Source organism: Lepisma saccharinum, chromosome 27 (assembly GCF_977018435.1).
Source record: "Lepisma saccharinum chromosome 27, izLepSacc3.1, whole genome shotgun sequence".
NCBI lineage: Eukaryota > Metazoa > Arthropoda > Insecta > Zygentoma > Lepismatidae > Lepisma > Lepisma saccharinum.
Genome location: NC_139255.1, coordinates 32,232,261 through 32,246,922, shown reverse-complemented (window position 1 = coordinate 32,246,922; position 14,662 = coordinate 32,232,261). Strand labels below are relative to the sequence as shown.

General features: G+C 36.8%; 1 protein-coding gene across 1 annotated transcript in view; it reads right to left on the bottom strand.

The window, feature by feature from the left end:
* LOC145980217 (uncharacterized) overlaps window positions 1-12,788 on the bottom strand; it is a 125,900-nt gene extending 113,112 nt beyond the window's left edge. The window contains exon 1 of the mRNA XM_083113239.1: window positions 12,405-12,788. Within this exon, the coding sequence (XP_082969365.1) occupies window positions 12,405-12,762 (358 nt within the window). The 5' untranslated portion in view covers window positions 12,763-12,788. The remainder of the gene's footprint in view (window positions 1-12,404) is intronic.
* Window positions 12,789-14,662: the final 1,874 nt, after the last annotated feature.

The window sequence follows — 14,662 nt, the reverse complement described above, 5'->3', positions numbered from 1 at the left end:
TTTCCACTTGAAGAGCAACGGGTAATTGTGAAATTCCTTATCGCAGCTGGACGTTGTGCAGCCGATATTCATCGCCAACTGGAGGCCGCGTGTGGTGATAGTGCTCTTGCAGAAAACACTGTTAGGAAGTGGGTGCGTGAGTTCAAAGATGGACGAACGAGTGTGAAAGACGAGCAGAGGTCTGGACGTCTGAAAACAGCATCAACTGATGCTAACATTGACCGTGTTGAACATTTTATCATGGAAGATAGGCGTGTCACCATGCAGGAGATTTGTGATACCCTGGGGCTACAGAATTTTTGCCGAAATTGACTATGAAACGACCACAAATGGCTAATGGCAACTTCATTCTCCACATGGACAATGCACCGCCACATCGTGCTAATGTTGTGACCTCATTCTTGGCTGACCACGGTATTGAACTTCTGACACATCCACCATACTCGCCAGATTTAGCCCCATCCACCATACTCGCCAGATTTAGCCCCGAGTGACTTCTGGTTGTTCCCAAACCTCAAGAATTCTCTTCGTGGACGCCATTTTGCCAATAGATCATCCCTGGGAAGTGCTGTTTTCCAGTATCTAAAACATACCTCCAAATATGACTATGCCACATGCTACACAAAATGGACTGAGCGATGGCAACTATGTATCAATAAAGAGGGAGAGTTTGTTGAAAAATAAACACAGGTCATTTCATTGTATTTCATTTTTCTTGAAAATTAGAACGAAACGGCACGTACTTTTGGTGTACACCTCGTATATACACAAATTGTTATCTGATATGTGGGAACATGAACAGATGCCCGATCAATGGAGTATGGCATTAATCTGCCCTATACATAAAAAGAACGATAAAACCTGCTGTGAGAACTATAGAGGTATAGCCCTACTGAGCGTAAATGTTTGCAAAGATCCTAGCGGGAAGATTGTCACCACTCACTGAAGGAATAATAGGGGATTATCAGTGTGGTTTTAGACCAAACAGATCCAATACGGATCAAATCTCCATGGTTAGGCAGATAATGGAGAAATGTTATGAATATAACATTAATATTCATCAGTTATTTATAGACTTTAAGCAAGCATATGGCAGTATCATATGAGGAAAATTGTATGAGGCAATGAAGGAGCTAGGGATCCCAAGCAAGCTAATAAGATTAACCAGAATGACGCTTAGGGGTACTAAATGCAAGGTGAAGATTGAAGGAGAGCTCACAAGGCAATTTGAAATGAACCAAGGTTTGAGACAAGGAGATGTGCTATCTATGAAATTGTTCAATATAGCTTTAGAAAAAGATCATGAGAAGAGTGGGTCAAGGGAGAAACCCAGGAGGGACTCTCTTCAACAGAGTGAGCCAAATCTAGCATTAGGTGATGACACGAAGATTGCAAGAACTGAAGGAAGGACTGGAAAGATTGGAGAACACGGCTAGTGAGATGGGGCTCCAAATAAATGAAACCAAGACTAAATACATGTTCTCAGCGCGAAATATGGAATTCAGGGAAGGCCAACATATACAACTTAGTGGAGGCACTTATGAAAAATGCAAAAGTTTTAAATATCTTGGAACATTAGTTACCATGGATGATAATAATATTAAGGAGGAAATAAAAGCAAGAATTGCAGCTGGTAATCGAAGTTATTTCTCACTGTTAAAGAGTTTTAAAATCTCGCAGCCTGAGTAGAAATTTGAAATAAAAGTATATCATGTAGTGGTAAAGCCAGTGGTGACATATGGAGCAGAGACATGGACTTTGGTGCAAGCAGATGAAGAACTTTTGCGCAGATGGGAAAGAAGGATACTGAGGAAAATATACGGGCCAGTAAATGAGAATGGACAGTGGCGAATAAGGAGAAACAATGAAATTAGAGCACTCTACAAAAAACCAGATATAGTTTCCGAAATAAGAAGCATGAGACTGAGGTGGCTAGGACATGTGGAAAGAATGCCTGAAGACAGAGCAGTTAAAAAGGTCTATAAAGGGACACCAGGAGGGAGAAGATTAAGAGGAAGGCCAAGGAAAAGATGGTTAGAGGATGTTGAGGAGGACCTTAGGAGGATGGGAGTAAGATGGTGGAGACGTCGAGCAGAAGACAGAAGAGAATGGGCTATCATTGTGAGAGAGGCCAAGGCCCTTTAGGGGCTGTAACAGCCAAGGAGAGCAGAGAGAGAGAGAGAGAGTTGATTTGTGATCAATTTTCAGGATTGCATTCCCTGATGAGGGACATACTTTGGTGCATCTAACAACCAGACTACTGTGGGTGGGGGGGGGGTAAAAATATGTTATAACCAGTGCTTTTTTTCCCGGCAGTCAACAACTGTACTCCACAGTGGAACCTTATTGATTTCAATGTTGATTTAGTGTTTTAACTCCACTTTATGCACATTAAGGCTAATCAGTTCGAGTTGGTGTTTTAAGTCCACTTTGTGCACAGTAAGGATAATTGGGACTGGACCTCCAGTTTAAAGTGGAATCCAAACCACTATGTGCCTCCACCAGGTATCGAACCTGGGACCCCTTGATTACAAGGCAACAATACTACCAGTGCACCATCGGGGAGGCACCATTTGGCACCTTATTGTAAGTGAGGTCTAATTACATTTTATTTTATCAAGAGAAATTCCTACAATGCCGGGGGTCATGGGTTCGAATCCCAGCCTGGGCATGAGCATTCTTTGTATGTCCCTTCATTGATTGATTGAGTTGGTGTTTTAAGTCCACTTTATGCACAGTAAGGCTAATCGGGACTGGACCTACAGTTTAAAGTGGGATCCGAACCACTAATGTACCTCCATTGGGTATCGAACCTGGAACCCCTTGTTTAGAAGGCAATAACGCTACCACTGCACAATCGGTAAGGCCATATGTATGTCCCTTCATGAATTTCATCTTATCATCATCACTCATTCTCATCTTTGCGATTAGTCAAATTTGGCGGAAAGAAGTATTATTATAATAAACCAAATCAAACAAACAAGAGATATGCATGTGTGTGTGTACTTGGATGCATCATCGTTTATGAAGATAACAGAATTTTGAATTTTGTTATGATGAACACATTAACAAACTACAAAGTAACATAACGAATCAACTTGAATAGTGCCAGAAACATTATTTCCAGAAAAAAAAAGTTTGTTACTTTCTTCCTTCTGCAACGATACTCAAATTTAAGCATGTTATTTTTTAAGATGCAGCACATTTTAAGTAAATACTATTTGTGAATATTCCAGTCTGAACTTCGGTTTATGAAACAAATTATTTTGTGAATGCAGTGTTGTGCCTAAGTTGGAATGAATTATGCTACAGCTATAAACACATTTTTTTTACCTCCTTTATTTCATTTCCTTACAAGCTAGCATAGACTATTAAATAATCAACAAATACTATGGTACACAATGTTTTAAATCTGCTTCAATACCGTTTGTTCACAGTTCGTCACAGTTGTTTTCCCATAATTTTTCTGGATGTTTCAAGCAAGCATAAATACCTCCTCCATGCATTAATCATGCCAAATTACAAGTTTGCCAGATTTAATTGTCTGGCTGATTTTGTCGTTATATATCCTTCAAAATATCTGGCTGATATAAAAATCGCAAATCCTATAGTCAAAACATTTGACACCCCCAATTGGTCCCAATGCTGCCTACAAATGCACTATATTTCAAAACATTTATTATCAAAGTATAGCTTAAATGATGCCCTAAAATTCTTAAGAGAGTTTCCTTCGTTAATCTTCAAAAATGTAGTTTAGGTATTTGAAAGTGCCATCAGAATTTGGAATCTACCTCAGAATTTGGAATCTACCTCAGCATATCAAAAATCCATTTTTCATCTACAATCTTGAAATGCTTTGAACAAATTTAAATGCAAAACAAAATCACTCCTGAGGTGTATCTAGTTGCGGTTAATTTCAGCTAAAAACCTCTAAATTTGCTGCAGTAATCCTGGTCTAAAAATTGGTGACTTAATCCCACCCTTTCTAAAACATACTACGTTACAGAGTTCTTATTAAAAACTAAAAACTCAAGTGATGCCATAACATTGCTGAGACCTGTATTTCTTAGTCTACGAAAATGTAACCTAGTCAAATATGACTTGTTAAACCGGTCTGTTATCTGCTATCCTTAAACATGGTGACAATTTTTTCTCAAATGTGAGACCAATCCATGAAGATATGTTGCAATTGTATAAATTGCAACTCCTAATCCATGAAATATTATTTTAAAAGCTTTACTGCAAAATTGCGGACCAATGAAATATTGCATTCTAGACAGTTTCGAATGAAAAAACAAACAAACAATGTAGAGCATAGTATAGAGGCTGCAACATTGGCAATATCAGTTTTTCATCCACCATCTTGAAACAAATTTTCATTTTACCTAAATGATTCTAAATTTGCAGCTGTTATTATGGCCACTAAATAGAAGGTTTATCCCTGTCTGCCCATCCACCCTAACTCATACATCATATTTTGATAATATTGACAAATTATAGTGCAAGTACATAATGCTCTTGTAAGTTTCATACACAAAGCTCGAAACAATAGTCTATTCAAAGGTTTGAAATGTCATTTATGAACAAAGTGTATGAAACATGTATGAAAGTATACATGTACACTGAATTTACTTGAGTATCCTACAACCTTTTAAAAAAAAAAAAACTGAAATTGTGGAAGATCATGAAGGTGCACGACTTACATGGGAATAGAACTCCTAACCAGACATAAATAGCATTATATCGAATAGGTAAGCAACCCATTATGATGAGAAATGAGAAAATCATTTGAAGAGTGTTCCGATATCATTATACCATAATTAACGACATTTTAATAAAGTGAACTCAATTCTCCCATGTAATCCTTAAACATGCAAGAAATTTAGTGTATCAATTGATCATCACTAGAGCCTGGATTTTAGGCAAAATGCCTATTTGTTTCAGGTGCTGGTAGACAAAAACTGAACACAAAAGTGCACCGATCCAAAGGTTCTTAACATTCTGAACAATACTTTATGTTGCCTTTTTTTGCCTATTTCACCTTACGCTCCCTTTTTCAAACATTTTTGCCTTTTTTTTGCCTCTTTTGTCATTCCGACAGGCATTTTCTAAAATTGTATTCTCTTCTTCTATTTGATTTAGTTTTTCAATAACCTTTGTTATTCAAACGCCACCACGTATTTAATTTACTAACTAACTACAGTTGGGAGCTGAGAAGACTGCGAGGCTGAGGAATGCGAAACTGGCCTGCCTGTTGTCGCCGTGTGCAGCCAGCTCATCTTCCTTTCAGGGTGGCAGCGGCATAAATAAAAAAAGGCATGGTACGAAAACGCATTGCAAATGAATGGAACATATTACATAGTAACATGTGAAAGCAATACTATAATGGAATAAAACTTCACAAATCAAAGCAATCTGCTTCCAACGTGACTAAGAAAGTAAGGGTGTGTGCGTGCTTTTTGTGTATTTCCTAGCATCTTCTTAATGCTTCTTTCCTGGACATGGATCAATTAATTTTAACTTATGCAGGGTAGTACATTTTCTCCCTCGTTTGTATTTACATTTTGGTATGTAGCATCGCTTTTCTGCAACTTTCGGATTATGGAACATGAAGTTGTAATGTCTCGGCCCCATTGATTTATCCACCAACTACGTCCTAACACCCCACACAATTTTTATAAAAGGACAAATTTATGGTCATTTTGGCTCTAAGTATACCTTTTCACACACATAAACACAAACTTACACCCCTCAAATAAAAAAAATCCTGAATAAACCTTTGCTCAACCCCCGAGCCGGCTTTCCCGCTTTTCGTTGCATGTTAATTCTATTGATAGTTAACCTTCAGCGACCCAGTTTACTAGATATAGTCTGCTCTATACATATACATTTACTTATACACACACGCCAGAACATTCATTCGATTTTTAAAACAAATTTATTTCCGAAAACACGGAAGAAGTGTGAATTCCTATGCCGTTGCTGGTCCTTGAGATGTCCCGTGGCTGACATCATCCGTGGAGGTTCACGAATGGTTCCGAACGCCAGACTGCACCTCACACTGTAAGTCCCGATTCCATTATCAGATTCTCACCCTTTCCTACAGGGACTTCTGCATGTCTGGCAACACTGAAAAATTGAACACCAAGTCGAAGCTTCCCTCCCCACACTTCCTCCCCGTTCACCCCCGAACCTCACCCCGCGCTGGCAGTCTTCTCAGCTCCCAACTGTAACTCTCTAGCCTTCTTAAACCCTAAGGTTCATGGCTGCAGCAACACAGGCCTTCCATCTGTCCCTATCTTGAGCAAGATCTATATACTCTTTTCCATCACTGCAGATTTCCTTTAGGTCCATCTCAACGTTGTCCCTCCATCTTCGTCTTGGCCTTCCTATAGGTCTCTTACCATCAGGTTTCCCAACAAGAATCCTGTAAACTCCTCTTTCCTCTCCCATTCGTGCCACATGGCCTGCCCACCTAAGTCTTCTTGATATAATTATTCTAATAATATCTGGACATGAATACAAGTTATGTAGTTCTAAATTATGTAACCTTCTCCACTCACCTGTCTCCTCATCCCTTTTAGGTCCAAAGATTTTCCTAAGGATCTTATTTTCAAATACTCTCATTTTATGTTCCTCTTTTAACATAAGGGACCAAGTTTCACACCCATATAATACTACAGGCAAAATTACTGTTTTGTATATTTTAACTTTTAGTTTCTTAGATATTAAACGAGAAGACAAAATTTTATGAAGAGAGAAGTAACATGCATTTCCTGAATTAAGCCTACTTTTTATTTCCTCTTTAATATCATTTTAATTTGTTAATATTACTCCTAAGTATTTGAATTTGGAAACTGGTTCAAACGAGTTGTTATCAATAATTAGATTTTGATGATTACCTAACACTTGGTTTCGACCTGTAAGCATATATTTAGTTTTCTCTTTGTTAACTTCCAAACCTATCTCTTTAGCAGTTTCGCAAAATATTTTAGCATTGTTCTTAATTGTATTTATATCATCGCCTAATAAGTCTACATCATCTGCATATGCTAACAACTGAGTCACACCATTTAATTTTAGTCCTTCTTTAGTTTCTTTTACCTTCCTAACAGCATATTCTAAAGCAAAATTAAAGAGCAATGGAGATAATGCATCTCCTTGTTTTAACCCATCATGAATTGTAAATTTGTCAGACATATTAATACCCACACGAATTTTACTTTCTGTTTCACTGGTGCATACTTTTATCATACCAAAAAGCTTCTTAGGTATTCCAAACTCTACTAATATATTATATAATTTATCTCTTTTGACCGAATCATATGCTTTTTTGAAATCAATGAATAGCTGATGGACATTTTGATTATATTCCCACTTTTTTTTAAGTGTCTGTCTAATGTGAAAAATTTGATCTGTAGTTGATCTCTTACGTTTAAATCCACATTGATAATAACCTATAATTTCATTAGCATATGAGGTTAGTCTTGTTAAAAGAATGTTAGATAATATTTAATTTACACAGCAACAATTCATGCACAAGTTTTAAATTCAATAGTTGAAATCACAGTTGAAATTAGTGTGCCACTATGGTTTTGATAAGGAAGTGACTGATAACCAAAGTGCTACCACATTTCAAAATTATAAGCTTTGTTCAGCTATGCTGTACCAATCAATGCAAACGTTTTATCTAAAAATGTGTGATACTTTTTCTTTTTGTTTCTTGGATATATATATTCTTTTTATTTCTGTTAAAGGTCCATGATTGGAGGAAAATAGCCTGAAAACCCCACTATGACTTGTACCACATTCATTATATTTAGTATTATAAGCTCTGCTAAGCCTTTTCTTTGTAAGTTTTCAAATTTTTTTGACAATCATAGAACCTCACAAGTATTTAAAGCAATAATTTACAACATTTTCTGAAGAAAAAACACTTTTTGCCTGTTTTTTTTTGTGGGGAAAACTGGGCTGGGCTCACCTGAGCCCGCCCTGATAGGAATGGCACTAGGGATGTTCCTCTAATGCAACTAGAAAAGCAGTGATTTCCTCTGTTGAACTGTCACGGGGGATGAATCTGTGTGCCATCTGTATGAACTGGAAACCAAGTGGCAAAGTCAGCAGTGGAAGCACCCCCACTCGCCAACACCAAGGAAATCCAAGGCTATGCAGGGTTCCTGTGGTCAAGGAACTCATTTTGTCCTTCGACCACAAGGGGTGCCCGGCTTATTGAATTTTGTGAGAAACGTGCAATCATTACTGGCATGCGGTATACAGAAACTTTGAAGCACCTGAGTCAAATCAGAGACCAGGTTTGCTGTCATTCGGGGTGATGTTGTAGCATGATAATGCATGTCTGCATTGGCCAATGTTGTCCACGACCTGTTACACAGATTTAGGTGGGAAACACTCTAGCCCCACCCTATATATCCCAGACATGACCCCATGCTATTATGTTATCTTTGGTGAGCTGAAACGGGCACTGCATGGTCACAGGTTCAACTCTGATGCTGAGGTGAAGGATGCAGTGGAGGTAATTCCATGTCAAATTAACCAGTGCATAAACCTTTGATGTAATGGATTTGGCTAAATTTTGGTATACATGTTTCTTATCATCTGAAATATAGAAAATACTTTTTTCTTTATTTTTCATGTTGCCGGTCTTTGAGTTATTGAAATTTAAAAATTGCCCCAAAACCGCTGAAGCTTTAAATACAATTTGCAAAGAGACCTGTTTCAACTACAGGGCTGGGCATGGTCTCATTTTAAAGCTTATGAAGAGGGCTTTCATTTAATATAAAACATACTTGTTTTTTTTTGGGTTTTTTTTGCAAAAAATCAAATTTTGAAAGTGTTTTCAAAATGTTATTTTACAATTTCCAAATAAACGAAATTTTCAAAAATGTTACACATATTGGTACACATCTACTGAAGGTTCAGTCAAAATTTCAAGGTGTTTGTTACCTCTTTGGTATCATGAGGAGCGAGCAACCGTTAAAGCTCAAGTCCAACTGGATCAGTTGTGGTGTAGTTGTCAGTGTGTGTACATCTCAGTTAACTTCTGTGCTGTGAATTGTTTGAATTTTAATGCTGTGACATGTCCATTCCTGCAGTGACTTGTTTATTCCTGCTCTCCTATGCTTCTTTGTTCAACTGGATCAGTTGTGGTGTAGGTGTCAGAATGTGTACATCTCACTTAACTTCTGTGCTGTGGATTGTTTGAAACTTGCTTTATTAGTGTCTTCATTTTTTAAAAAAAATCTTGATATGGATAGCAAGAAGTGGTATAATTTACTGTTGTAATCCTTTGAAGAAACAGGAACACTGGTGTAGTAAAGATCTGAGGAATGTGGCAGCTTGGATGATTTCTTTAAGTTACGGAATTGAAGAAGACATGAAAATTTCACTTCCTGTAGACTGCAGTTGGGGAAGGAAAAGCAGGCTGTCGTTCCAGAAAAAGAAAATCCTTCAGGCCCCGGTGATAATGCTGGTCCTAGTTGAAGTAACCAAGATTGAGAATATATGGATGTTGATATAGGGTTTTGGGTAAAAATTTACTATGCATCCGACACCTGTAACTCCTCAGTTTCGTCAATTTTTTTACATTTGTACTTACCTATCTGCTTCGCGGAACATTCTTTAAGGTGTATTCATGTTTCTTTCATGAAAGTAATGCCAATTTTTCACATTACGAGTACTTTTTTATTTGAGTTGTCTCGCTTGTGTATCACACAGTATGGCGCGTAAACCTTCCTAGATAATCACGCGTCGTGCTCGTCTTTTTTTCATTATGCAGTGTTTCAACCTTTGGAACCCAATAAATACCAGTAAACAAAGCTGATGTGATTTTTTTAACTATGTTTACCTAAACTAACCTTACGGAAATGGCTTGTGGGGCTAACTTCAATGGTTTGTGGGGCTAACGAGGTATTAGCATAATTTCCAATCCGGCCATGAAATTAGGTATTTTTTGATGAATAAGGTTGAAACACTGCATTCACAATCCAAATCGACAAAACACTGCCACATCGCACGATCAACCAGTACACTATCGCCATATTGTGTGTTCAGTGTTAGAGAACCGAGAAAACGAAGAAAGAAATAGACATTACATGAATTTCCGCTATCATACATTCCCACATCACACAAAACACCTTCGAGATGTTAGATAATGCTACAGGAAATTATTACCGTAAATAGTTTCTTCTGTAAAAATGAAGACATCTGTCCGATGGATAGTAAACTAGTACCAGGTTCTGCTACTTGAATGCCTCCGATTTCTCTTGGTGAGTCTCCAGTGAGTAAGAAGAAACTGAAGAGTTCGAAAAGGTATTGCAGAGAAGAGATAAAGAAAATAAGAAAAACTTATACCCAATCCTTTGTTAATGCAGAAGGTGATAAAGATGAAGCTATTTGAGTGGGGAAATGAGAACATTCCATCAATAACTTTATTTTATGTGACAAATATTTGGAAGAAGATAGACCTTTACAGACAGGGTTTGGTGAAGCTGTAGCTGTAACAGGGACTCAAGAGGTTTCATGCATTCATATCAGTAAGCACAGAAAATGTGGAGACTAAAGAGGAGATGACGCAAGCATCATACATTTTATCAAACAAAGACTTTCTGTATCACTAAGCAGTTTCTTGGTATGTATGCTTCTGTATTTATAATGTGGTTAGGTAAGTAAAATATGTTAACTTAAATCATCGCGTGGTCTTGAAAGGAATTCACTTTTCATATGACACAGAGATACCACCTTGAAATTTTGACTGAACCTTCAGTAGATTTGTACCAATATGTGTAAATTTCGGAACCTTCTCCAATTTTGTCCATATTTCGCATACTGACTAATTTAGGGCTCCTAATCACGAATCTGCAGTTAAGATTTGGTGGTCACATGTAGAAATTGTAAATTAACGTGTAGAAGTTGTAAAATACAGTTGTGAATTACCACGGTAATTGCCAATACAAAAACAACGAAGAAGCCATGTTTTCCCATGTGAATTTCGAAACTCGTTATGTTGCATTCAGGAGGTTGCTAAAGTGTTGTGCGATGAGCGAGAACAGTTATTCGTTACGTTGCGTTCAGTACACAAGATAAGTGTTGTGTGATAAGTGAGATCTTCAGTTCGTCAGTTGTTCATGTGAGAAAGATGGTGTCTTTTGAAGGAAGGAAGTAGTGTCCATTTTTCCGTAAATTTTGCTTTGGTTTTTAGTCAGTTTGGTTGGGTAAATATTAATAATACAGGTGCATTTGTTCATATTTCGCATACTCACTAATTTATGACACTTGATCACGATTCTGTGGTTAAAATTTGTCGCTCACGTGCTACGAAACTGACATTTTTTGATGGTGCCTGGTCGCAATTAGCCTTAAACCCCTCGAACAATGCACAGGTAGCCCCACTTACCACTAAATTTTGGGGTCGTCGTAATATCAGGAATTTACCATCAGGAATATAGGTATATCATAGAATAGTTGCAGCACCAAATTTTAACTTCAGATTCGTGATTAGGAGCCCTATATTAGTGAGTATGCGAAATATGAACGAAATTGGAGAAGGGTCTGGTATTGTAAAAACGCTCCAAAAAAAGTCTCACTACCGATTTATCAGTTCTTTTTTCTTTTCTATCTTTCCGTAGCCAAGAATATGGTAAATGTCTGTTATATCGGAGACACATTTCTATTGGATATTTTCAGTTTCAAATGGTTCGTACTTACCAATTGTTTAATGTGGAACATAGTTGAAGCTGCCATTATGCTTTTTACACGAAAATAACTTTACGAGTAATTCTTTTAGGTCCTTTCTTCCTTTGCGGAACATACAATATGGCGCACACAGCTGTGGATAATCGCGCGTCGTGCTTGTGTTTTGTCGATTTGGAGTGGGTATGCTGTGTCTCAACCTTCTTAACCGAAAAATACCTACTTTCGTGTTCATTATGTCATCATATACCATTGACGGATAGCCCAAAAAACCATTGACGGATAGCCCCTAAAACTAATTCACGATAGCGCCAAACACCATTTCCGGCAAGGTTAGGTTAGTTGAGGTAAGCATAGTTAAAAAATTATAAAAAAATTCTCGTAAAGAAAGGGCACGTTCGGAAACACTGGCGAGAGGGCGTGACTTTCGACGCTCGCGCCATCTGCAGGTACATAATGCAAACAACGGCATAATATTGTCTCTTTGCACAAAATGCAAGTTTATTATATCAAAATTGTTCTTCTTCTTGTTGTGCAGCATTCTACGGTGAGAAAATACCTCCCCGAACTTTCAAAATGCTACAGAAACTCATTTCCGTAAGTAGTTTCTTCTGTAAAAAATAAGAAATGTCTCTCCGATATAAGAGACATTTACCAAGAATATTTTATAGACTGAAATTTATGTATGTACTTACCTTTCTTCATACAGAATTCTGACGAGGATTCATTGTTAAAAGACTTCGACACTATTCTAAATTTCTTCTTCGGAGGCGCCTTATAGATTGCTCGATGGAAAATAGTTGGTACAGAATTTGGTTTGAGTTTCCTTATTTTACAGTCTTTTCTAAAATCTTGACTGGTGAAATGCAAACTACAAACCGTGGAACGTCCAGAAGGAATCAATTCCGATTCCTTTGTATTCCCTTCTCTGCATATAGCTCTTAGCCACATTTTGCGAAGTTCATTGTTCGATGGTATTTCGTGAAATGACACCTCCTTGTAATTTGGTTTTCCCATATGTGAACTGCACAAAGGCACGCAACAGTACGCCATGTTCAGCCCTACAAATTGCTAAAACCACTACCGTAGTATGTCTATGCCACTACCACTCCCCCAGAGCTTCTTCTTCTTCTTCTTCTTCTTCTTTTTTGTCCCTGTCAGCATTATCTTGTCGACTTTGGACATCGTTATTGTTTTTTTTTATTTCTTTTAATGTTTTCTTCTAAAGTTGGCAGTTAGTCTCACAAATTAATCGGAATCACAAATATATAACAATTATTATAAATAATTCACTTTTTTTTGTCCATTTTGCTGTTTCTTAAAAATCACTTTATATTTCAAGTCTACATTTTCGAGAATATGCATACAGCATCCATATTAATGAAGGGGATAAATCTGTTAAAATGGATGATAGTGATATTGGAAATGGAATTTTTAAACGTTGAAAACCTTTGTAGAGTATGATTTGTTGATCTGAATAGATTGGACATTCTAGAATTAAATGTTGAGCATCAGGATTATTATTGCCACATTTACAATTTTCTTGAGTTTTAATTTTTATTTTTGCTAAATGTGCTGGTGTACGTACGTGTCCTGTTCTTAATCTATTAATAAAAACTATGACTTGCCGTGGGAGTGTGTATGAATTGAACCAAGGGACTTTAGATTTAAATTCTGCAATCCATCTATATGTGTTGCCCACAAATTTAAATTGATCTTTGCACCATTCATTCCATTGTTCCATAAGTTTTATTTTTACTCGTGGTAATAAATCAGTATACATTAACCTATTGAAACTTATGAGTTGTAAATCTCTGGCCTGTTTAGCGTATATGTCCACTCTATCATTTCCTACATTAATATCATGTGCTTTGACATAACTGAATTGTATGTCAATGTTTCTTTTGCAAGCAAGTTGCATTTGTTGAATAATTAAAATAATAAGATATGATTGGTGACATAATTTGGGATAGGATGTAGATAATGCTTGAAGAACACTCAGCGAATCTGTAAGGAGAAGAATTTTTTTAAAGTCTTCCGCTATTCCATATTGTAAGGCTTTGTATAGGGCGTAACTTTCCGCAGTAAAAATAGATGAATCTATAGGTAATCTAAATTGTTGATAAATGTTTTTCTCTGGGATGTAATAGGCACATCCTACACTATTGTTATTCTTAGAACCATCGGTGTAAATCATTACATGCATTGGCCATTTTTCTCTGTACAATGCATGTAAACCTAGATCTCTGAAGTGGATTGAACATTGAGTATATAATGGAATATCTAGTTGATAGATCAAAGGATGTAAGAGAGTGAAAGTATTAGATCGAAGTTCTGGAAATAAGTAATGACAGTATACAAGGAAATATGAGGTGGTATGAGGATTTATTACATCGGCTTCAGCCCATTGTTTTTGTATTTCAAACAATTTATTAAATGGATGAGGATGATTTTCCCATGATTTAAGGAGGAATTTTATTGTTAATTGAATCCGCCTGTGACTCAAAGAAGTCTCTTTACTCTCCATATAAACACTTACATTGGGGCTTGATTGCATAAGACCTAGACAAATTCTCAATGCTTTTCTTTGTAATATATCTATTTTGTCGAGTAGATTGGATTTTGCTCCCCCGTAGCTGAAAGCTGCATAGTCGAAAAATGAGCGAAAGCAATTTCTATAAAAGAGAAGTAAAATTTTTGGGTGGCCTCCCCATTTTGTTGTTGTCATGCTACGAATTATGTTTAAAAACTTTTGTCCTTTGTTTAATAAATATAAAATGTGTGTATTCCATGTAAAACGTCTATCAAAATGTACACCTAAATATTTGTGAGAATCTGTCACTGGGATGTCAGAAATTTGTAAAATATTATTGGGATAACTATCTGTGCGTTTGTTATTAAAGCAAATGATTTTGGATTTACTTTCACTAAGCGTTAATCCTGCATTATGAAA